The 23,369-nt window shown below is 47.9% G+C and overlaps 1 protein-coding gene across 10 annotated transcripts in view; it reads left to right on the top strand.

The window, feature by feature from the left end:
* Positions 1-21,453, top strand: part of FRMPD1 (FERM and PDZ domain containing 1) — a 120,013-nt gene extending 98,560 nt beyond the window's left edge. For 7 of the 10 annotated variants that reach the window (XM_027614337.2, XM_027614341.2, XM_027614338.2 and 4 more), the window contains 10 exons: positions 2,175-2,270; positions 7,212-7,337; positions 8,215-8,334; positions 9,152-9,288; positions 10,618-10,744; positions 10,891-10,986; positions 13,081-13,263; positions 14,144-14,288; positions 16,379-17,167; positions 18,945-21,453. In XM_027614337.2, the coding sequence (XP_027470138.2) occupies positions 2,175-2,270; positions 7,212-7,337; positions 8,215-8,334; positions 9,152-9,288; positions 10,618-10,744; positions 10,891-10,986; positions 13,081-13,263; positions 14,144-14,288; positions 16,379-17,167; positions 18,945-21,331 (4,206 nt within the window). In that variant the 3' untranslated portion in view covers positions 21,332-21,453. The remainder of the gene's footprint in view (positions 1-2,174; positions 2,271-7,211; positions 7,338-8,214; positions 8,335-9,151; positions 9,289-10,617; positions 10,745-10,890; positions 10,987-13,080; positions 13,264-14,143; positions 14,289-16,378; positions 17,168-18,944) is intronic. The other 3 variants (XM_027614343.2, XM_027614340.2, XM_027614342.2) reach the window with 2 other exon arrangements.
* Positions 21,454-23,369: the final 1,916 nt, after the last annotated feature.

The following is a 23,369-nucleotide window of genomic DNA, read 5'->3' as shown; positions in this document are numbered from 1 at the left end:
TGAAGAAGTGCCACTTTACACTTAGTAAATGAGCACAAATAAAGAAAAAATTGTAAGGCCTGTTGCTGACCAAGTAGATACAGTCATGCACTAACCGGTGGCTTTGTAAATTGATTTCATCTGTTTTTATGTGGGGGGGGGGAAGACAAAACATAATGAATGCCATAAAAAAGTGACCCAAGGATCACATTCCTGGGACGCCTGGGTGGCTCAGTAGGTTAAGCAGCTGCCTTCGGCTCAGGTCATGATCCCAGGATCCTGGGATCGAGTCCCGCGTCTGGCTCCTTGCTTGGCAGGGAGCCTGCTTCTCCCTCTGCCTGCAGCTCCCCCTGCTTGTGCTCTCGCTCACTCTCTCTCACCTATGGTCTCTCTCTCTCTAGCAAATAAATAAATAAAATCTTTAAAAAAAAAAGAATCACATTCCTATTAATTTAGTCTATAAAATAATTTAAACGCAGAAATCCATGTGTTCAAAGATATCTATGGTATGGATCTTTAAATTAGAAAAAAAAATTGAAAAGAATGCTAAATGTGTAGGGCCGAGAATGGTTAAATCCATTCTGATATTTCAAACCAGTAGAAGATTCTAAGTCCATTAAAATTACAAACATTGGGACACCTGGGTGGCTCAGTTGGTTAAGTGTCTGCCTTCAGCTCAGGTCATGATCCCAGAGTCCTGGGATCGAGCCCCGCATTGGGCTCCCTGCTCAGCGGTGAGTCTGTTTCTCCCTCTCCCTCTGTGATCTCGCTCACTTTCATTCTCTCTCAAATACATAAATAAAATATTTAAAAAAATAAAATTACAAACATTAAACTCCCAGGAAAAAGTGTATGAAATACGTGTTGAGTAAAAAATGAAGATAGAAATCATGCATGTTCTGTTACCACTCTCTAAAAGCGATTTACAGGTATAGATAAAAATTGGAAGAAGTCTTAGAAGTAAATGGTGATAGTTATGTGATGCTGTTGTGGATGTATTTTTTGGAAGTCCCAAATAATAAAGTCCCAAGGGAGAAATTTTGCCCTTGGGAGATCCAAAGATGAAGGTCATTCTAAGCACCCGAAACCGGAGAAGTGAGAAGAGAACAGAGCAAGCAGTTTGCAGTTCCTCATCCCTGATTGTGAAGCGACACTGCAATCTGAACGTACCCCTCTTTCCTCCATAAAACTGTGGTTTTTTTTAGTTATAGAGAGTGATGAGTGTGAGTCTTACTGAAAAGATATGAGTGCCCTTATAGTTAGAAGAAGCAAAATTCTCATCTGAGGTGGACTGTCCATTTTTTTTGCAAAAAGATGATAGGCTTCTCTACCCAGGTGGGCTTTATATCCAAACTCTTTGCAGAGATTAAAACTGGGGGCAGTTTTAGCTCAAATCTTGGGGACTCTAGAACTGCTTGCTCACGGATTCTGGAAGACATCAACCCCCAGGGCTTTCTTTATTTGCAGCTAAGCACTCAGAGGTCACTTTTATGAGAGCCAGCCCTGGGGGGATTCTCTAATCCCAAAGGGGAGCGTTCTCTTGCCCCATCCCAGGAATTCTGGCTGGCATGGGGTTACAAAACACAGATCAGTCCTGTGCCTGCTTCCCAAAAAACCCTCCAAGAGTGGCAGAATCCCTTAGGCGATTCCACAAGCCTAGGGCGATGATTGGGATGCGTCAGGGTGGGAGTAGCCCTCTGCCCTTTGGTAATGCTTCACTACAAGGAGTGCAGCAGGAAAATGGGGGGGGGGGCTTTGAGGGAGCTTCCCACCCCAATCAGCACCCCCACAGCCCCACCAGGAAAGGCTCTCTGGGGTGAGTGTGCGTGCTTGTCGTCTGATTTATTAAATTGTATTCCATGAGGGTAACAAGCAAATGTATTGAAGTGGCAGCTGATGGTTGTGAGACCTCATACGGGCTCATGCAGTGCCATTGGGATGCTTGTGACAGGGCTCACTCTTCTCCACCATCTCATGTCTGACACCTGTAGTGGATATTCTGGAACATGGCATGCCTATCATGGCATTGACCGGGTCCGTTGGAGAAATCTCCCGATGCCAAGAATCAGCCCATGACATGGTGAGGAGGTTAGGGAAGATCCTGTTCTCCACACTGGATGGGGCAAGGGAGCTGAGGACTTGTCACACCCAGGGAAAGAAAAGGCCAGTTTCAACTCTACTCTTGTGTTTTCCAGGGTAATTCTCTGCTCTGCATGCCCAATGTGCTCAAGCTATACTTGGAGAATGGACAGACCAAAGCTTTCAAGTTTGAGGCAAACACAACTGTGAAGGTATTAAGAGTAAACTTGAGTCTCTTTCCCAGTGAGAATTTGCTGGCTCCCAGGACCCCCAGGCATCTTGCCCTGCAGCTGCCTTGGTGCTCCTACAACCATGATGGTCTGGGTACCTGCAGTAAGCCAAGCACTGTGTTATCTCATTAGCTGTACAACCACCCAGCAAGATGTGTTTTTGTCACCATCTTCCAGGGGAGGAAATCAGGGCTCAGAGGGATGAAGTACCCAGCTTGTAAGCCTTCATTCACCCTTAACCACTGGGCTCCCTGCTTCTTGTATGTGACTCCACCAGCTACCCAAAAGACTAGTGCAGCTAAAAACTTAAGCAACATGTCAGAGCGGGCCCAAGCATCTGCATATTCTGTTCTGGGTTGAAGACAGTTCAACTTATATCCACTGGTTCCTCCATTTGAGGGAGATGCTCCAGGAGTGGGGACACAGACTAGGTAAAGAGTAGTTTTGTCTTCCAGAAGCTTGCAGTCTAGTTGAGGGATGTTAGACATTCGAGGAGCTCCTGAGAGTCCAGGGCAGGATGAAATAAGGGCTGCAAAGAGAGGGACAAGGAAGTGCTCTGCATGCAGGGGAAAGAGCACCATCTGCTCCTTCCTGGCAGTACGTCAGAGGAGGCTTTGCAAAAAAAGCTGGACCTGAGCTGAGCTTTGAAGGGCAACCAAGAATTCAACAAAGGAAGGGGGGGCAGGGCTGTTGGTGGGGGTTGGAGGGCGCACAGCAGTCTAAGGAAGTCACGTTGACTAATGCAGAGAGCCAGGAAGTAGTGATCTGTCCAGCGGGATGAGCGCACAGGCCATTTGCTGGTGGGAGGAGGGGACATGGCACAGGCTGGCTGCAGGGGGCACTGAAGATGGGACACAGAGTTTGGGTTTTATTCACAGGGAGTGGGGAGTGGCATGACAGCTTCTGACCAGGAGTAGATGGTGTTAGAACGAGGCTCTGGTGAAGAAGCAAATAAAGGGGGTTCAGGTGGGCCAGTGCAGCTGTAGGTGATGGACAGTAGCCGAGACCCACACAGACACACACTCTCACTTACACTCACACACACGTACCCTGCATCACACATACAGACACACAGCCAGTGTTCCTCTTTGTCGCTTTCTTTTGGCAATTCCTAGAGCTGCTTCAAATGCCCTGTCCCATTCTTGCCTCAGCATGACTTAGGAGAAGCTGGAGAAAGCTTCTCTGAACCTGGGAAGCCCTTGCTCAGAGAAGGAAGAGGAGGGAGGAATGGATTTGTTAAGTGTTTACTACAGGCCTGCTCTCCCGGGTACTTCCTTGTGTACTATCTCATCTAATGCCCCCGGGAACCTTGTGAAGTGACGAGTGTTATCCCCATTTTGTAGATGAGAGCCCAGGCCCAAGAGACCTCCAAATTATCAAGGTCAGCTAGCTGGTAACTGGCTTCAAACTTGGTCTGTTTCTGAAGCCTGCCCTGGAGCTTGCCACACTACCATTCTGCACCAAAAGTTTTGCAAATGAATTAGACAAGGTTTCTACCTCTGCCATCTTTGATCCAAGTGCTTTGGAATGGAAGGCATGATTTATTTAAAGTGAGTCCCACTTTGGTGGCCGAGAAGACTGAGAGGATTTACAATAAAAGCACACACCACAGGGGAATTAGACCCCAGATGATAGACAGAGTTGGGGAAATGAGCAAGGTTTTAGCTGGTATAATACTGTTTAATTTTACTTATCTGTAGTAACCAAATTTTTAAAAAGTAAATCTTTTAGTTCTTTATGACAGAGAGGGTTGGGGGAGGATAGAAACAAATCCCATCAGTCAAAAAAAGGAAAAATCACTGTCTGTTCGGATTGACTTCTCTTCCCTGCCTGCCTTACCAAGGGAAGCGAAGTTCTCGCAGTAGAAAACCCCCTTTCTCTAAGTCAAGAAAAATATGTCATTTGACCCGGTGAACAATTGTGTGCCCACAAAGCTGTCAGGGACACAGCAATATATTACCCAGGGTCACACCCAAAGGGAGCCCAGACTCATGTTGTGGCTGGGAAGAGGCAGGGGACCTGGGGATAACTCACCATGCACTGAGAAAGGTGCAACATGCCCAGGATCATGAACATGGGATATGAAAACAGTGTGCTGAGGCCTCGGGGCACAGAGACCTGCCAGCTGGAGAAAAAGGAAAAGCCTCCAGGGAGGCTGACTTGGAAAGATGGACGGACTGTTGACAGGAATAGGCCCTGCATGGGGTGCGAAGACAGCACCCGGGGCATGGGGAATGGCACCAACAGAGACCCAAAGATCGGAATTTTTGACAGGAGTAGCGGGCTTGTCCACTCGGGAAAACAAGATGGAGGCTCCTCAAAAAGTTGAAAATAGAGCTACCCTATAACCCATCAATTGCACCACTAGGGATTTACCCCAAAGATAACAAATGTAGTGATCTGAAGGGGCACCTGCACCCCAATGTTTATAGAAGCAATGTCCACAATAGCCAGACTATGAAAAGAGCCCAAATGTCTCTCAACAGATGAATGGATAAAGAAGATGTGGTCCATATATACAATGGAATATTACTCAGCCGTCAGAAAGGATGAATACTTACCATTTACATCAACATGGATGGAACTGGAGGTTATTATGTTAAGTGAAATAAGTCAGTCAGCGAAAGACAATTATCATATGATCTCACTGTTATGTGGAATTTAAGAAACAAAACAGAGGATCATAGGGGAAGAGAGGAAAAAATAAAACTAGACAAAATCAGAGAGGGAGACAAACCATAAGAGACTCTTAATCATAGGAGACAGACTGAGGGTTGCTGGAGGGGAGGGAGTGGGGAGATGGGGTAACTGGGTGATGGGTACTCTGTTGGTAACTGGGTGATGTAAGCAGATCAAGTGGGAGAAGTGGATTGGCACCTGATACTGGAGAGGTTTGAGTATTAAGCTGAGGGGTTTGTATTTGGGCTAGCAGGCCGTGGGGGTCCCCTATTCTTGAGCAAGGGAGCACAATCAGTACACAGTCAGTCTTGGCCTAGCAACTTTCTGTAGAAAGGGGTCAGCACACTTTTTCTGTAAAGGGCAGATAGTAAATATTTCAGGTTTCCAGGCTGTGGGGTCTCTGTCGCAGTTACTCAACTCTGCCATTATAGCAAACGGACATGGCTGTGTTCCCATATGACTTTAATTACAGAAGCAAGCAGTGGGCTGGATCCGACCTATGGGTGTTCCAACCCCAGCTTTAGATAAAAGGTGGAGGTCAGATGGGTAGTAGGGTGGTCATTAGGATACCGGCCTACAAAGTGGAGAAATGGGTGAGCTCAAACTGTGGTAGACATGGGAGGATGGAGAGGGGGAACAGAGTCAGGAGATGGGCTCTCCATCAAGGCCTTGCAAAGCAGGCATGAGATAATGTTGAGTTACGGAAGCAGATAGATTCTTCAGGACGTAGTTACTGGTGAGTTATGGAGCATAATAGAGCAAGTGGAAAGAGGATTCAGACTGAGGATCGTGAGGAGCAGGTAGCACCTGAAAGTTTGGCATTTACTAAACCTGAGCTTTTGGCAGGACAACTCTGATGAGTCTGTGATGATTATTTATTCATTGAGTGAAAGTTCACTGAACGCATTGAATGCCAGGTTCTGGAGATCTAATGGCACACAAGACAGGCAAGGTTCATGTTCTCAGGAGTTTACCGTCTAGTGGGTGAGAAAAAGTAAGCAAGGGTGCGTGGGTGGCTCAGTCAGTTAAACATCTGCCTTCGGCTCAGGTCATGATCCTAGGGTCTTGGGATCGAGCCCTGCACTGGGCTTCCTATCCAGCAGGGAGTCTGCTTCTTCCTCTGCCTCTGCCCCCACCCCCACTGTGCTCTCTCTGTCTTTTAGATACATAATTAAAATCTTTAAAAAACTAAGAAAGAAAGACAGCAAGAAAACAACTATTAGCAGCTAGCATATATTGAACACTTGCCATCTGCTAGTTACTGTTCTAAGTGCCTTAACTGGGGAAGTTCACGCACAAAACAGCCCCATGAAATAAGTGTTATTATTACCATTTTACAAATGGAAACACTGAGGCATTGAGAGAGTAAGGAATTTGACCAGGAACACACAGCTAGTAGAGGTGGTCTGGGTCTAGAACCCATTCACTTAACTTGACTGTACTGTCTCTTACTAAAGAATGTAGCTGTTACTGAAACACATAGTATTAAATATCGATGAGGGAAATGAACAGGACTCTGAGACACACAATGGCGGGGGCAATCACATTTAGATAGAGTGACTAGAGAAGGCCTCACCAAAGAGAGGGAAACAGCCTTGTGAAGAGTAGTTAAAAAAGTGTGCCAGGCAGAGGGAACAGCATGTGCAAATGCCCTGTGGCAGCAAAGGCCTTGTGATGACAAAAGGCCGCTATAGTGAAGGAGGGGAATGTGGCACGGCAACTCTAATGACACAGCAGTAATGATCATTCCACGCTATCAGCCACTCTGAGACATAGGCATTGTTATCCTCCATTTTGCAGGAAGAAACTGAGGTTGAGGAATGTTAGATTGATTTCCCAGTTGCGGAGGGGGTAGGTGGTGGGATTCTGTCTGGTTAGCAGTTGAAGATGCAGACTGCCCAGCAAGAGGATGAATCCAGAGACCCTGAAGAGAGGCATAAGCCTTCAGCGCATGGCTTCAGCCTTCCAATAATGCAAGACGGGATGGATGTATGGTTGGTGCTGGAGCCCCAAGGAGAGGGGAGCTGTGGGTGGAGGGCCATGAGGGGCGATGAGAAGTCCACATGCAACCTGTGAAGGTTTGGCTGCCTAAGCTGGCAGTGGACCTGTCCGCACGGGCTTTTTTTTCTCCCCAGTGGCACTGAGGAGCAGAGAGGAGGCCAAGGAGGTCCTCTCGGCTCTGTGCCTGAGCTTGAGAGTCAGCCTGCCCCTCGGGTGACCCTTATGCCTCTCTGTATCTGGCAGGACATCATCCTCACTGTGAAGGAGAAGCTGTCTATCCGCAGCATGGAGTACTTTGCACTGGCCCTGGAGGAGCAGTACAACATCTCACGGCTGCACCTGCTGCATGAGGAGGAACTCATCCAGCAGGTACGCCTGTTCCTCATGAGGAGATCCGGGCTGGGCAAGCCTCGCACCTCAGCCAGAACATTTGGGATTAGGGCTCAGCACATCTGCAGTGTTGACGCACTTTCTCGTGCCCTCACTCGGCCTGGAGATGACAGGGCGAGAATCAGGACTGATTTTCATATAGGTATGTGGGGTCCCATTTTGCAGATGTGGAGACAGTGACTTAGAAGGAGAAGGTGACTTACTGAAGGTAACGAAACCAATAGAGCCCCATCTTTCACTTCCAGCTCTGATGATCTTTGAGAAGTCAGGGAAGAATTTGTTGCTGGGTCTAAGCTCTTTTTGTGAGACTTACCCCCTGAGCTGGACCCCTTGCTGGATGGACAGAGCACAGTCTGTCTGTAGCACTCAGTCTTCGGCCATTCGGTGATTTGTTGTACCAGCTTTTTAACACTTCTATTCCATTAGCATTAAAAAAGAAAATCAAATTAAATCCCCAAGATAGTTGAACTAGGAAAAAAAAGTGAGGTGCCTAATATAATAACAATGTATACTAGACTATTATTTGTGGGAAAGAAAATGATACACATAGGTAGAAGCATATATACACATAGACTGTCTCTGAAAAGACAGCTAAGAAACTGTAAGCAGATTTTTTTTTGGAGATGGGAGCAGTTTGATGGGGTCAGTGGGAAACTTTACTCTTTTGAGCCTTTTACATTTTATACCCATGGGAAAGTCAGCTGCAAAGCAAAGGTCTGCAGCTGCTTGGGAAGCATTAAAATTGAAATCTCTGGGGACTTTCATTCTTCTTCTTCTTATTTTAAGTTGCGTTGTGGAATAGCTGTGAGAACAAAGGTGGTTAGCAGATTAACCGTGTCTCCCTTTCCCATTGCAGGTGGTAGAAAGAGAGGAGTCACAAGACTACCGCTGCCTCTTCAGGGTGTGTTTTGTTCCCAAGGACCCCCTGGACCTCTTGAAAGAGGACCCTGTGGCCTTTGAATACCTCTATCTGCAGGTGACTGGACCTGCCCTTCCTAAAATAACTGTGGTTGTTCTCAAAGATGGCACATTGGGGTATTTTGAACACAAGCTTAAGGCAATTAAGCAACTCCCTGGTAGGGATTATCTTTATCTGAAGGAGAAGAGGCCTGATTATCCCTCACAATTTCCCTTTCTGTCACTGAGTTGCTATGTTAGGAGTTTTGCTATGTATTAATGAAATTTAGGCTTAGTCCTCGTTGTGGATGATACATTTTCTACTAGTGTTTAGAGTTATGGTTTTTATGGCTACAAGGGGGCGTTAGTGCTTCAAAACCTTGTTTTAGAAATGATGAAACTGAGTCTTGGGAAGGTCACATGATCTGCCCGGGTCATGCATTTGGTAGCAGAGGCAAAAATTGGTTCCTTGACCCCTAGCCTGGTGTTCCCCCTACTTCGCCTGCTCGGGTGAGATTTATCATGTCGTTTTTATACTGATGAGGAAGAATCATTTGGGAGGTGTGACCATTTTACAGATGAGGTAACTCACACTAGGTGGATTAACTTGCCCAAATCTTACAGATATGGTGGCAGCAAATAACAACACTACTTTATCATTGTATAATGCTGTGTCCTGGTACCCGCTTTCGTGTGTTACCTAATTTAAACCTCACAGAGACTGTGGAAGGTAGACTTGGCTATCCTCCTTTAGCAGTGGGAAGACATCAATGTTCTGAGTCTTAGTAAGTTAACCAAGGTCACACGGCCAGGTCACAAAGCCTTTTGCTGGAAAGAACTAGGAACATAATCCATCTGTTCTTGTCTCCCAATTCCTCTGATGTAATCTCTTCTAGAGCTGCAGCGATGTGCTCCAGGAGCGCTTTGCTGTAGAAATGAAATGTAGCTCTGCACTCCGACTCGCAGCCCTGCACATCCAGGAGCGGATCTACGCATGCGCTCAGCCACAGAAGATCTCTTTGAAGTACATAGAGTGAGTGGCAGGGGACTTCTAGGTCCCATCAACAGCAGCTGTGTTGCATTTATAACTTGGCTGCCCCTGGTCAGGATGGCCAGATTCCACAGAAAGCTGATACTCACCTACCTACCTGTCTGTCTGTTGCCTTTCCATCCATCTCCCTCCCCACTGTCTCTGACCCAACCCAGCTCCCCCAGATGTCAGAATCAGGCTGCTCCCTCTGGGGCAGAAGCCAACGGCAGATGGAATGACACAGGATCCCTTTGTAAATTCCCAGTTCTTGAGAGAATGTCTTGGGAAATCAGTTGACAATGTCAGTGTAAAGCTTTTGTGAGGGCAGACATGCCTTAGAAATTAATTTTGTGTGAGACACTTGTATTGAATTTTATTCCTCATTAGGACAGTCTCAAGTCCTGGGATTCCAACACTGCCTGATTCTTAGCCTAAATTTTCACTTTGCTCTGAGCAGCATCACCCAGGTTTGTTAACCCACTCACCACATTTCAACTCTGTCCTGTTTTTGGACATCAAAATCAGTCGGGGACTCATATTTAAAAAATAAAACAGATCCCTGGCCCTGTTCCTGAAATACTGGATCAAATCTCTAGGGAGTGGGACCTGAGAATCTATATTTTTAACCAGTTTGTTGGGGAATTTTGAGGCTGTTAGGCTGGTACCGTTCTGAAACATGACCTCAGGAATTCACAAGTGCTCTGTGTTGCCCCGCAAAAGTATGTTATACATGTGTGATCATTATTTCTCACACATGTTGTAGGAAAAAAAGATCGAGATCTGTTCTGATTAATAGAATATCACACCACACTGGGGCACCTGGGCGGCTCAGTCAGTTAAGCATCTGCCTTCAGCTCAGGTAATAATCTCAGAATCCTGGGATCAAGCCCCAAGTCGGGCTCCCTGCTCAGCAAGGAGTCTGCTTCTCCCTTCTCCTCTGACCCTCCCGCCGTTGCGCTCACTCATTTGCACGTACTCTCTCTCTCAAATAAATAAATAAAATCATAAAAAAAAGAATATCATACCACACCAAAAATAATCAGCTCCCAGAAAGACAGGTGGGGTTTAATTCCTGAATGGCTGTGGTTTTTATGGAGAGAGTGTATGTATATTAAATATATATAAATATAAATATATGACATTTATAAATTTTATGTATATTTACACACATGTGTATATATATATGTATATATATATGTATATATCTTCTGTTGAGAAAGAAGCTCATGATTGCAGTATTCTGGGAACATCGGTTCCTGAATCAAAAGTAATTATGCTCTTAATTAGAGCCAAGTGTACTGTGAAAATGGTGTCTCCAATATCTCATGGCAGGAAGGACTGGGGAATAGAGAACTTTATATCTCCAACTTTACTCCGAAACATGAAAGGCAAAGACATCAAGAAAGCCATTAGCTTCCACATGAAGAGGAACCAGAATTTGCTGGAACCCCGACAAAAGGTAATGTGTCCTCTGCTGACACCGACCCTACTCCCTACCCCCAGCTGTCTGTAGTGAAACCTCAGAGAAAGCATTTTCAGTATTGCGTGGATTTTAGGCAAGCGAATAACTCTAACTTAAGTCTTTTTTTCCTCCCCCTATGTAAGCAACTTATTTCTGCTGCCCAGCTACGTTTAAATTATCTACAGATCCTTGGGGAACTCAAGACATATGGTGGAAAAATCTTTAATGCTACTCTAATGGTATGTATTCTAGAAATGTGGACCCCTACTCTTATGAGAGACTTAGAGGTCCTCTGAAGATTGGTGTATATTTTAGCCTAAAATTCATGAGCACCCTGTCATGTACCAGAATTTGGGACGTGAAATATTACATCATCAGGGAGTGTTTATCATGCTTGGTGCCAACCCTGTGACAGATGGTAGGGGGAGACAGAACTCAGTAAGACATGATTTCTACCCTCAAACAATGAAACAAAGTACCCAACAGACCAAGTGAAGCCATGGGAGAGGCACTGGACTCTTGCTGTGGAGTTTGAAGACAGAGGGCACCCTTGCCGGCTTCAGGTTGAGTATGGTGGGCAGAAAGGATTAGGGAAAAGCAGGAAGGTTGGATATGGCCAGCTTTCGGTCTGGAGGAAAGGCATTCTGAGGGAAGGGAAACGTAGGCCGTTTACGCTGGTGCCTTGGGGATAGGAAGGTGAAAGGAAGAATGGGAAATTGTGAAACAAAGATGAGAATGTTAGATTGACTGCCAGGCTGGCGTCCTGACTGTTCAGAAGGAAAGAACTGAGGGTGGGTCTGAAAAAGGGAAAAGAGAAGCCAAAGAGCTGTCTGCTCTGGTACTCCTTCCTCCCCCAGCTTGCTTTCTGGAGCCTAGGCCTCGAGCTCTGTGCTTTTCAGCAGGTGGGCTGTGGCTTACAGGGACTCTCCCTGACGGCACTATTCAGACAGCCCCAGAACCCTCCAGCACAAAACCAGACAATCTGCCCATTAGAGGGTTTTTTAATATGTCAACAAAGCTCCTCTCAGTGTGTATTTGGTGTGCTTCTCAGTCGTCTACAGTGATGGGTCAGTTTAATCAGATTGCTGACCTACCACTGTAGATGGACAAAGAGAATCAATGTTTGGAGAGAAAGGAAGAGCATCAGATAGGGGAAGGGAAAAATAGTTGAGTCTTTGTACAAGTAGGTGACGAAAAGGTGGAAAAGAGACTAGACCACAGAAAGGAAGGCTTGAAGATACAAGAAAAACTTGCACTTTTACCACAGGCTACTCCTGTCCTCTCCCAGCCGTCAAGTTCCTGTCCCCAGCCCCCCTTGACTTTTCCTGTGTAAGGTGAGAACTGGTAATGGGAGATGCCAGCCACATTGAACTGGCTCAGGGTGCTTGCGAGGCACGAGGGGCTACCAACGTAGATAAATACCAGCTCTGTTGTCAGGGACCTTAACGTGAACATGGCACTCAGATACGAATAATTACAGTGAGAAGTGGCAGCTCAGTGCTACCAGAGCAGGACAGAGGCTGTGGTGTGGGAACAATGCAGAGGAAAGGGGCTACTCTGGCTTGAGGAGACAGATGGAGCAGATGTTTTCCATAGGTAGTAGATTTTGATGGAAGTTTTTTTTTAAGATTTATTTATTTATTTATTTTAAAGATTTCATTTATTTATTTGACAGAGACACAGCGAGAGAGGGAACACAAGCAGGGGGAGTGGGAGAGGGAGAAGCAGGCTTCCTGCTGAGCAGGGAGCCTGATGTGGGACTCGATCCCAGGACTCTGGGATCATGACCTGAGCCGAAGGCAGACACTTAATGACTGAGCCACCCAAGCACCCCAAGATTTCTTATTTAATTGAGAGAGAGAGCAGGAGCCGGGGAGAGGGAGAAGCAGACTCCCCACCAAGCAGGGAGCCCAATTTGGGACTTGATCCAGGGACCCCGGGATCTTGGCCTGAGCCTAAGGCAGAGGCTTAACCGACTGAGCCACCCAGGCGCCCTTGACGGAAGCTTGTAAAGAGGGGTCAGGATTTCAGTAGGGCACAGCATGAATATGGGCACGTTGGTGTGAAAGCACAGGTTATGTTTACAAAACAGGTAATAGTCCCATGGTTTGGCTCTCTCTTGTGAAGCATCTTGTAAGAGATACACTTAATTTAGCTGTAGATGGGGCCCTGGTTGGGCCATTGCCTAGTTTGGCAGTCTAGGGAAGAGGTGGTGAGGGAGGATCTGAAATAAAAATCATGGAGTTTTGCAGAGAGAGGTATCATGTCTTGCATGTGCAATGTATTTTCACTCACTTGTGAATGAAAACTAATTCCTCTTCTACTGGATGCAGTTACAGGATAGAGAGTCGTATATTGCCCTTCTAGTTGGAGCCAAATATGGGATTAGCCAAATTATCAGTAGCAAACTCAACATCATGTCCACGTTGGCAGAGTTTGCAAACATCAGCCGTGTAGAGCTGACAGAAGAGTCCGAGAAAGTGAGCATGGTCAAAGTGTATCTTCAGGATGTCAAGGTAATGCATGGGGAAGAGATTTTGAATCCAACTTCTGGAATTTGAGGCTCAATTATCCTAGGGTAGTTTATGAGAATATGGATATTAACAAACTCTAATATCCAGCATTTGCTGAAGAGGATGAATCATCCATCCTGTATCATCAAAAGGAGAGTAATGAACAGGGTGCATTTTCTTGGGAAGGTCCTAAAAAGGTTTGGGTTTTGTGTGTGTGTGTGTGTGTGTGTGTGTGTGGTGTAAACTGAGCTTGGAATATATACTTTTCTGATGGGTTTAAAAACTTAGATGGGCACACCAGATGATTTTATCACATGTATGGGACCAGAATGGCTGCCCAAGAGTTTCGAGTGGCAGCAATGAAAATGGGCAAATGATGCAAAGTACTTCCCTAGCCTCTCTGCCAGGTCCTACATTGCCCTTCCTTTGCTTTAATTCTGACGTGCTCAAGGGTGCATTATTTGTTATTGCGTTATTTTTTTTTTATCACCCTCTTCTTCCTTCTTCATTTGCTTTCCTTTTCTTTTTCCAGGTCAGGTCTCGAAGGGGCCCCACTGCATGAATGAACAGGGTGGGGTGGGGTGGGATGGTTGGGATGGGGAGGCTGGACTAGGGGGTGAAGAAGCAGGAGACATGGTAGAGATTCAAGGGGAAGAACCCACTGTGTGTCTGTGAGTGTGTGAGTACGTGCACGTGTGGTTGTGTGTATGTACATGTATGCTTATTTCGAGTCTTGCAGTTGAGAATAGGAGACACCAGGTGGTCTGCCTGTGGGCCATGGCTGGACTTACTTAGAATCTCTCATTGACCCCACGTGGTCTTGTTATCAGTCTTTGGACTGTCCCTTAGCCCTTTTATATAAGAGCTCTCTTTATCTTCAAAGGTTCTGACGTTGCTACTGGAATCTAACAGTGCAAAAGACCTGGCCTGCCTGATTGCTGGGTACTACAGGCTGTTTGTTGACCCAGATACCTCCATTTTCCTCTGGCCAGGAAACAAACAAGTGCACCGGGTATCTGCTGAAGAAGGTGAGGTGCTGAGGCTTGCTCCTATAGGGACCGGCCTTTTTCACAGCCTAAAGGGAGGGAGTGAATTGAGTTGAGCTGAGACTTCCACCTAAGTGGATGAGAGCTATTTTCCCGTTTATTTCCTGGTAAACAGTTGATCTTTCTAAAATCCTAAATAGAGAGGCTTTCTTTGTAGCTGAGAGTCCCCTTAAAGCCACAAAATGCTGTTGAACGTCTCTGATTCCCTGTGGTATTTCCTAAAATCATCTCTAAGATCCACTGTATTGTCTTTATTTTAGCAAAAAAAAAAAAAAAAAATGCTATTCATTTATTCAGAAAGTACAGATGACCTAGGTTTTTATTCTACATCTAGGTGCTCTGTTGCATTCTCTTGAATTATAAGAGAAATTCTCAACCTTTCGTGTTTAGAAGAAGGGGATACGGGAGATAAAAGGAACTCGAAATCATATATAAGGAATTAAGTGGTGAAGGCCAGATGAGATGAACAGCTCCGGGCCAGCTCCCAGTTTCTCTCAGACTTTTGCTTCAGCTCTGTTGATGCAGCATTTTCCCACTGGTTTGCTGATAAATGTTGAAACACTCCCACTACGGCTAACTTCAGGCTACCAACGTGATGTCACTGAACGTGGAGATGGGAAGAGATGCTCAGTAGCACAACATTATGTAGCATTTCCGCCATTTGGATCAAGTGGTCATAAATAATCTCAAGGGATTAGATAATAGTAAAATAATTAGGAAGTGATGAGTTTTGGGTACTTGTTTTGGTTTTAACATGGTTTATGAACAAGGGATGATATCTTAGAGTCTTATCAGACAATGCAGAGTAGGAGCAGTTGTGAACGTCTGGTGGTGGGAGGGACTGCTTCTGCTGGGGCAGGGGGCAGTGGGGGGGAAGGCACTCCAGAGGGGGGATGTTTGAAGTAGATCTCGAAAGACTGGTGGAATTAACCAGGCAAAGAAGAGAGGAGAGATCATTTGAAGCAGAGGGGACAACATGGAGGCATGACACAAAGGGCAAGGTCATGATCTGTGAGAAGCTCTCTGTGGTGGCTGGAGCATGTGAAGCCTGCAGGGGGTGACCAGGCTGCTGAGGAGGGGTCGGGGCCACACTGTGAGGGGGTGCCCAGGCTGCTGAGGAGGGGTCGGGCCCACACTGTGAGGGGGTGCCCAGGCTGCTGAGGAGGGGTCGGGGCCACACTGTGAGGGGGTGACCAAGCTGCTGAGGAGGGGTTGGGGCCACACTGTGAGGGGGTGCCCAGGCTGCTGAGGAGTTGGGGGCCACACTGTGAGGGGGTGACCAAGCTGCTGAGGAGGGGTTGGGGCCACCCTGTGAGGGGCCTTAACTCCCGTGGGAGAGCTTAGGCTCCTCCCTGTAGACAGAGGAAGCCATCAGGGGATTTAAGTAGAGTATAATGTGATCAGAGAGAAGTTTTTAGAATTATCACACTGGAAGCTATGGTAGAGGAGAAATTAGAGACCTGGGTCAATGCCCTCAACCTTCCTGCCATGAATCCTTCCTGAGTACCAGCAGCTAGATGAGTTTTGATTGTCCTAAAAGCCCGGTAGCACCAGTGGGTCCCCAAGGCCAGGCTTCAAAATGGTGCCAGCCTATTAGCCTCAGAATCCCACATAAGTTGCTAAGAATACAGATTCTCAGCCCCATTCCCTAGATATTTGACTTAGTACATCAGGGTTAGGGCTGAGGATCTGTTTGATTTTTTAAATAGGATTCCCCATCTGGGGACAGGACAGAGCTGGGATTTGAGGAGGGGCCTGGCAAACCTGTGTGATGCTGCCCGGAGCAGAGTGCAATCCAGCCACATAACCTCCATGTTTCCGTGAACCCACAGCTCTCCTCAGAAGTAGTCCTGTCTCCATTATGCAGTTCAGGGAGATGCGGGAAAGTAGCCCGATGTGCGGGGAGAACATGGACTCTGGAATCCCATGCGTCCTGTGTCAGCCAATGCAGTGTGATCTTGGCTGGCCGCCCTGGAGAATGGGAGGGCAGGCAGAATGAGGGATGGGAGGACATACACCTCTGTCAGTCCCTGAATGCTGTCACCTAACTCCCGGGGTCCCTTTCATTACAGGCTACGAATCCAGGGCGTGCAGCGACTCAGAGGAGTCCTCTGAACTGGATTGCGTGCTGGAGCCTCTCTCTGACAGACAACTGCTGAAGCTGGGTCCCTGCAGACCGCTCGTCAAAGAGGAGCTGCCTCCTGGGGACAGCCTCACGCCTGAGGTGGCCAGGAGGGGCCCGAGCATCTCCGGGGCCAGCAGCACGACAGACAGTGCTGAGTCCGAGGCATCTGACTCGGCCAACACCGAGAGCCGAGGCTGCAGGACCAGTGGCTCCAGTGAGTCCATGGATGCCCTGGAAGAGGATGATTTGGACACTTGCTCTTCCAGCAGGTCTGGCTTCTTCCACTCCAGCTCACCGGGCTTCCCAGAGACTCTCGGTTCCAACAGCCAAGAGGAGAGAAGCGGGATTGAAACCAGTGACTTCCTCTGTCTCCTGGACCTGGCCCAGAGAGCCAGTCCTCCATGCCAGAAGACAGAGTTTTCTGAGAGTCCCGCTCCTGAGACTTTCAGCTGGGGACCAGAACTGAGTGCAGTCAGGCTGGACCCCAGGCTGTATGAGGGCAGCCAGACCGACTACTATAGTCTGTGCTCTGGTGTCTCCCTAGCCAGCCACCTGAGCGACAGCTTGGAGAGTGCAGCCTCCCGGCAGGGCGCGGGCCCACCGGCTTGCCGTCAGCAGCCCAGCTCCACTCTGGACGCCCTGGCCCCGCACCTGCCGCTGGCCTTGGAGGATGGTAGCTCGGATGAGGAATACTATGATGCCGCTGACAAGCTCACACCCCCAGATGCCCTCTCAGGTGAGCCCTCCCCAGCAGGTCTGCAGACTCGGCAGGCAGCTCCTGAACACCCAGCAGGGGCAAGGACCAAGCTGGAGGGGAAAACACATGAGTAAAGCAGGGTCCTTATCCTTGTTTGAGAAGGCCCAGCGGGGCTCAGTGGACCAAGTTATAAGTGTCATAACTTCAAGTCAGTGCTACAAGGGAGGTTCAGAGAACTGTAGGCAAGCAAAGATGGGAGGCACTTACTCAACAGGAAAGGCTTCCTAGAAGAGGTGGCAGATGCACTGGGCCTTGTGTGGTGGACAGAATTTACACAGAAAAGGGTTTGACAGGAGTGCTCAGCAGAAGGAAGTGGCTGCGTCATTACTGACCCTGACGCTACATTAAGTGAGGCTTTGAAGCAAGAAGAACCTGAGAGGCCATTGGTGGCCCCTTGAGAAACTCACACATAAGAAAAGGCAGGGGATCTGTTGGTCCTGTTTCTTTCTGGCTCCTTATCCTTTCCACCACAAAGACTGTGGGGTGTCTTTCCACATAGAGTGACTTCCTGAGTTGACTTGAGATTCTTGCAGGACACTTACACACACACACACACACACACACACACACACTATATGCTGAAGGAGAAAAAAATTGGAAAATAGCTCACAGACATTGATGGTGACCCAGCAGAAGCTGGGGAAGCTGCAGCCCTTTTATTTTTTTTTCAGCCTTTCCCTGTTGTTCCCTGCCCTCCAGTGGTTTCCTGTTGTTGGTGTGAGAGAGGCCAGCTCCTGAGCAGCCCCCATGGGGCACCTCAAGGTCCTCTGTGACATGGCGTCTTTCTTTCTCTCTCCGTCCTCCTGAGCCCTCTTTCTGCGTACCTACCACAGAGACCTCCTTGCTGTTCTTGGAGAGTGCCGTGCTCTTTCCTACCTCTGGCCTTTGTCGTGCTGCTCTTTCCACCTAAAACACGCCTCACCCTGGTCTTTGGCTGTTAATGCCCACTCATCTATCAGGTCCCACCTGGAAATTCACTTCCCCCGAAACATGACCCAGACTGCCAAGACTTGGGCTGTGTTTTCGTAGCCTCCTGGGGGCTCCCTGCCTAGCCCTTAGCATTGCCTATAATTGTCTATTTGTGTGATTTTTGTGTTGATGTTTCTCTTCCTCACTAAAAAAACAGGAATTCCTTAGAGTGTAGGAGCTGCGTATTTCACACTCAGCCCTGTGTGCCCAGCACATGGTGTCTGGCAATTTTGCTAAATGAATGAAGGAACTCTCCACCATCTACCCTGAGTTCATTAATTGACCACACCCCTAGAGAAGGAGAAACTTAGGAGCAAGTTTGCACTGTTCTCCAAAGAATCCAGCCAACTGCCATCCATGCCCTCAGCTTTGACTTGCTGTGCCGGCCATTGTGCAATTTCCAAATCTAGGAAATTTGTGGCTGACTTTCTAGGTCATAAATCTGGCTACTTGGCTGATTGTGGATAGGGCACAATCATGAAGAGTTCCAACAGACTGTAACCACTGGGGGAGAGTTCATTCATCTCATTTTCATTTTGGTACTGATTTTCATTTCATTTGGTACTGTGACCAAAAGACAATAAAATGGGTTGTGGGCAACCAAGAATCAAAAATTATTATTCCCATTTATTAGATGAGCAAATTGAGGAGGTCAAGATTTAGCATGCCCAAGGTGACCCAGCTCAGCCAGGATTTGAACCCAGGCAACCCTGAGTCCTGAGCCCAAGTTCTCTAAGTCTCTTTGTTTTTCTTCATTTCATGTACTCTTTCCTTTGTTGATTCTCAGGGCCCAGAGCTGTTCCTGCTGCAGAAGTCAGTGCCACAAGCTTGAAGAATAAGTTTAACACTTGCACCCCTGAGGATAGCCTGAATCCTGGGCCGGATGGAAGAGAACCAACCAGAAGGGGAGGGGTGAAGAAGTATGCCAAGACCCTGAGGAAAAGAAGGTCTTTCCTACAGACCGACTACACCTGTCAAGTGTCATTTCCCCTGGTGCCCTCAGCCTCCCTGGAGAGTGTGGACGATGTGTGCTACTACAACAGGGAGCCCTATCTGGCCCTTGGTGCACCCTCCCCGACTGTGTCCTCTCTGCAGGACATGCAAGGTGAGCCCGGCCTCCTGGAGACGAAGGCCCTGGGGCTGCTGGGTCCCTTGAGGAAGACCAAGAGCAAAAACCCAGCCTCCCGGGTCATGGAGATGGAGCCTGAGACCATGGAAACCAAGTCTGTCATCGACTCTCGAGTGTCTTCTATTTCTGCTATTCGCCTCCGGATTGACCTCAACCATAAAGATAGTTCTGGGGATGCCCCTCTGACTGCCACTGTTGCCAGTTCCCCGGCAAGTACCCCTCACTGTTCCAATCCAGGCTCATCTGGTCCAGATAATGCTCAGGCAGAGCCTTCCCAAACCTTGTCTCCATTTCAACACTCGGATGGCAGTGCCCCCAAAGAACTCACCCTAGAGCTTGGGGACAGCACCTCCTCCCTCTCCAGTGCTGACCCAAACCCAGATAGAGGCTGCCTGCCCATCAGCCCAGGGCTGCATAATGCCTCTCAAGCAGACACTCTAGAGCTGGGAGGAGTCCAGTTGGAAACAGGCCTGGGATCTTTGTCTGCAAATCCTCTGCAAGAAACTGCCCCCAAGCACACACAGCCTTCGTTGTCTCTTCCAGTCAGGCCTAGAAGTGATGAATGTGGAATAAATTCAGGAAAGAAGATGGCTGCTTTTCCTACAGAGGAGGAGCAACAAGGACAGCTCTCTCTGGGACATGACGGAGAAGTTGCAAACAAAAATGGCATCAGTTTATTTCATGATGAATCTGGGCAAGATTCAGGTGACTCCAGGAGTGGCCTGTCGAATGCTGTGCCACAGACTACTGGTGTCAGTGCCCCAGCTGGTGGAATAATAGCCATGCTCTCCTTGAAGTTTCCTGTAACAGGAACTGAGCAGATCCTGCCACATTCCCCCACGGACCCCAAAGGACAAAGCAGAGAAACCCCAAGCCAAGCCTGCCAGGCCCAAGAGCAAAAACTATCGGAAGAGCTGGATTTAGACCCTGATTTCTTGCTTGGGGACCAGACCGTTCCATCAGTCTTCCCTCCGGAGGGGATCAAGGCTGAGCCACTTAGCCATGTGATGGGGGAAGATACAGCCTCTAGGGACCCTCCACAGCAAATCTCTTTTAATCGAGGTCCTTCTTTGCCAAAGCCACTAGCGTGTCCCCAAAAGGGGCCCCACTTAGAAGGTTCAAACCATTGCTCACTGTCAGAAAACAAAGGCAAAAGCCCTAGTATCTGCCTTTCTGCTGAGAAGTCTTTCCTGTGCTTTGCCCCAGAAAGTCATCCTAAAGTTTCTGCCAGCCTCAGGATGGCCACGTCTTTGGGGTTCATGGGTATGAATGAAACGGTGGCCCCTAGAATTGGGATGGAGCCGTGCAGCTGCCAGTTCTCCTACGCCACGTGCTTCCGGGGCCTGCAGCCAGATGCAGAGGAAGAAGACAGGGACTTGGAGGCACACCCCATGGCAGCCCCCCTCACCTCACCGCCCTCTGCAGGCAGCCGGCTGGCCCTGCCCTGGAGGCCTGCCCAGGCCCACAGCTGCAGCGCTGAGGCCCTGTCGAGGAGTAGCCACATCTGGCCAGAGTACTGCTCCAGGGCTCTGAGACAGCTGAAAGCTGCCCCAGCCAGCAGCCCAGAGGGCTTCGTGCAACTCACAGAGAGCTTACTGGAATTACAAGATATTCTAGAAGCTTCCTGGGGACATGGGAAGAGACACCCCCCGGAGAAGTGCACCTGGCACTTTTCAGAAAGCCGGAGCCGCCTCTGCATGGGTTCCCAGAAGCTCCTGTCAAGCTGTCAACATGTGATCAGAATGGACCAGTCCCCTGAAGAGATGCAGGGCGCCGTGCGGGACACCTTCCAGCACCTGGTCCAGCTGGCCGGCCTGTGCTTCCAGCTCACTGACTGTGGCCGCTGCTCGGGCCGGCACCGGGAGGCGGCCGGGTACCTGAGGGATGTGGTGTATACCTACCACCAGTTCGTGGAGGCTGCTAGGCTGGCCTGTGAGAGAGGTTACCACGACCTGAGTGTGAAACTCTTGGCCCGTCAGTGCACGGCCCTCACGGCTGCCGTGTTCTCTTTGACCCAGAAGTTCCGGGCATCCGCTGCCCTGTGAACGGGCTGCTGGCCCAGGCTCCTGCCCTGCCCTGGACGCTGTCCTGAGAAGCCCCTCCATTCCTCCGCCCACCCCTCCAAAATGTTTACTAGAGTATTCAAATAAACTGCTGCTTCATCCTGGCCTGAATCATACAGAGTGATGATAAGTTTGGGTTAAAAGCACTCATTTGTATTCATTCAACAAACATTCACTAGGGACCTCCTCTGGTTCAGGCCATGTGTAGGCACTTAGGATATAAAGATGAATAAGACAAGTCCCTGCCCCTGGTCAGGGTGCTCACAGACCCTCAGGGGGATACAGATAAGTAGATTGCCCTCAGTAAGCTGTACGGACTAGGAGTTCTGGGGTTGTGGAAGCAAGAGGAACTCACAAACTGTCCCAAGATGACAAGGATGAGGGAGGAAGGTGGGGGGGGGGTCACTGAAAAATGGTCTTGACTGCTAATATCACACTGATTTGGCAATAACCTTCACAAATAGGAGTGAATACATGTCAGATTGGATAGATTCTACCTTCGTAAATTTTGGTTTGCCGCACAGGCCTGGTAATTCTTGGCCCCCTCGCTATGACAAGCATAGGTTGCCACTAGGTGGCAGTAAGTTCTTAGTCGCACGGTGACCCACATCCAGGAGTGTGCGCCCTGGGCTTCCTCGGAAATTGACTGCACACCAGAATATTGTACCGTTTTTCTGTTGTAAATGTCTAAAACAGCAAATATTAAAGCCCTGAATTAGATTTGCCTTTTTTAAGAGTAATATTAGAGCAAAAGAAATATATTTAGTACCTTTCTCACTAATCCCAGTTGAGCCAGTTAATCCTCGTTAATCTTACTGGGACACCGGACAAGCTACTTCACCCCTCCGTGCTTTGGTTTTCTCCCTAAATATGAAGACTTCCTGATGCAGTGTAGAAATCTAGTAAATAATTTAGTAAATACTCAGTAAAAGTCAGTAATAACCCTCGGACTTTATGGGTACATCTCCTAGTGTGAAACCATTTCCTACATTTTGTTTTCAGACTCCAGCAAAACTGGTTTCAAGATACCCTTGGGATGTCTTTTTCCCCTGGCTTCTCTGGCCAGGCTAAAGCTGGCTTGGATGCTCACCTGGGGTTACTAGAGCTCATTCAAGTGGTCCTTTTGTCCCTCTGGTACTCCTGATCAGTGGTGGGTCTGCACTGGCCCCTTGATTCCTCTCCTTCACCCAGAAGAAGCCGGGGGCAGAATCAGAGTGTTATGTACCTAAGGTCTTGGCAATCAGAACAAAGCCGTATTTTGGGAAAAGACCCCTTCTAAAACCCCTTGTTAACTAACCAGTTAACCAGTCCTTGTGCCAGGAAAAGATTTTCTTAGAGGCTTGTTTCTTTTCACACAATAGTTTGAATAAAATTTTAAATAAGGCTCTTGAACATAGATTTGAAGTGCTTTTGTGGCCAAAGTGGGAACAATAGGACACTGAAATAATAAAAAATTATATGGTGTTAAACAGGACATGAACACTTTTACCAGCAGAAAGCTCTGTGAAGAGCTGCATAATTTATATGTTCGAAAGTTGAAGGAAGGAGCTCAGGACTTCAGCTCAACCAGGGCTTGAATCCTGGCAGTGTTCTTATAGGCACTTCTCTGGGCCTCAGTTTCCCCAACTGACAAAAGGAATTATTACTAGTCTCATTTAGTGGGGGCCTACAGTGTGCCAGATGCTTTAGATACCTTGAATATATTTTCTTATCAATGGGACAACACCCTAAACTAGAGATTGTTATGTAATACACATTCAGCATTATTGTGAGAAATAATCATGAAGGCAGGAAGAAGACTGTGAAGCCTCTGGCACAGGTACTCAAATGTTTATTTCTGTCTTTCTTTGCTTCCTCCCCCCCTCAAATCCATTAACTCTCTTGGATTGCTAGTGTATGGAGTTAGTAGGTTGCTCTGCAGTTCCCATGAGGAGTACTAAGTTCCAGAAGTTCCAGGAAATCCCTCATTGTTAAGAAGCTACAACGAGGGATGGGGTGCTGTTTAGCGCTTTCTTTGAGA

The sequence above is a fragment of the Zalophus californianus genome, chromosome 13, assembly GCF_009762305.2.
Source record: "Zalophus californianus isolate mZalCal1 chromosome 13, mZalCal1.pri.v2, whole genome shotgun sequence".
NCBI classification, from domain to species: Eukaryota; Metazoa; Chordata; class Mammalia; order Carnivora; family Otariidae; genus Zalophus; species Zalophus californianus.
Note: the sequence above shows the minus strand (reverse complement) of the source record. Positions and strands in the feature narration are given on the sequence as shown.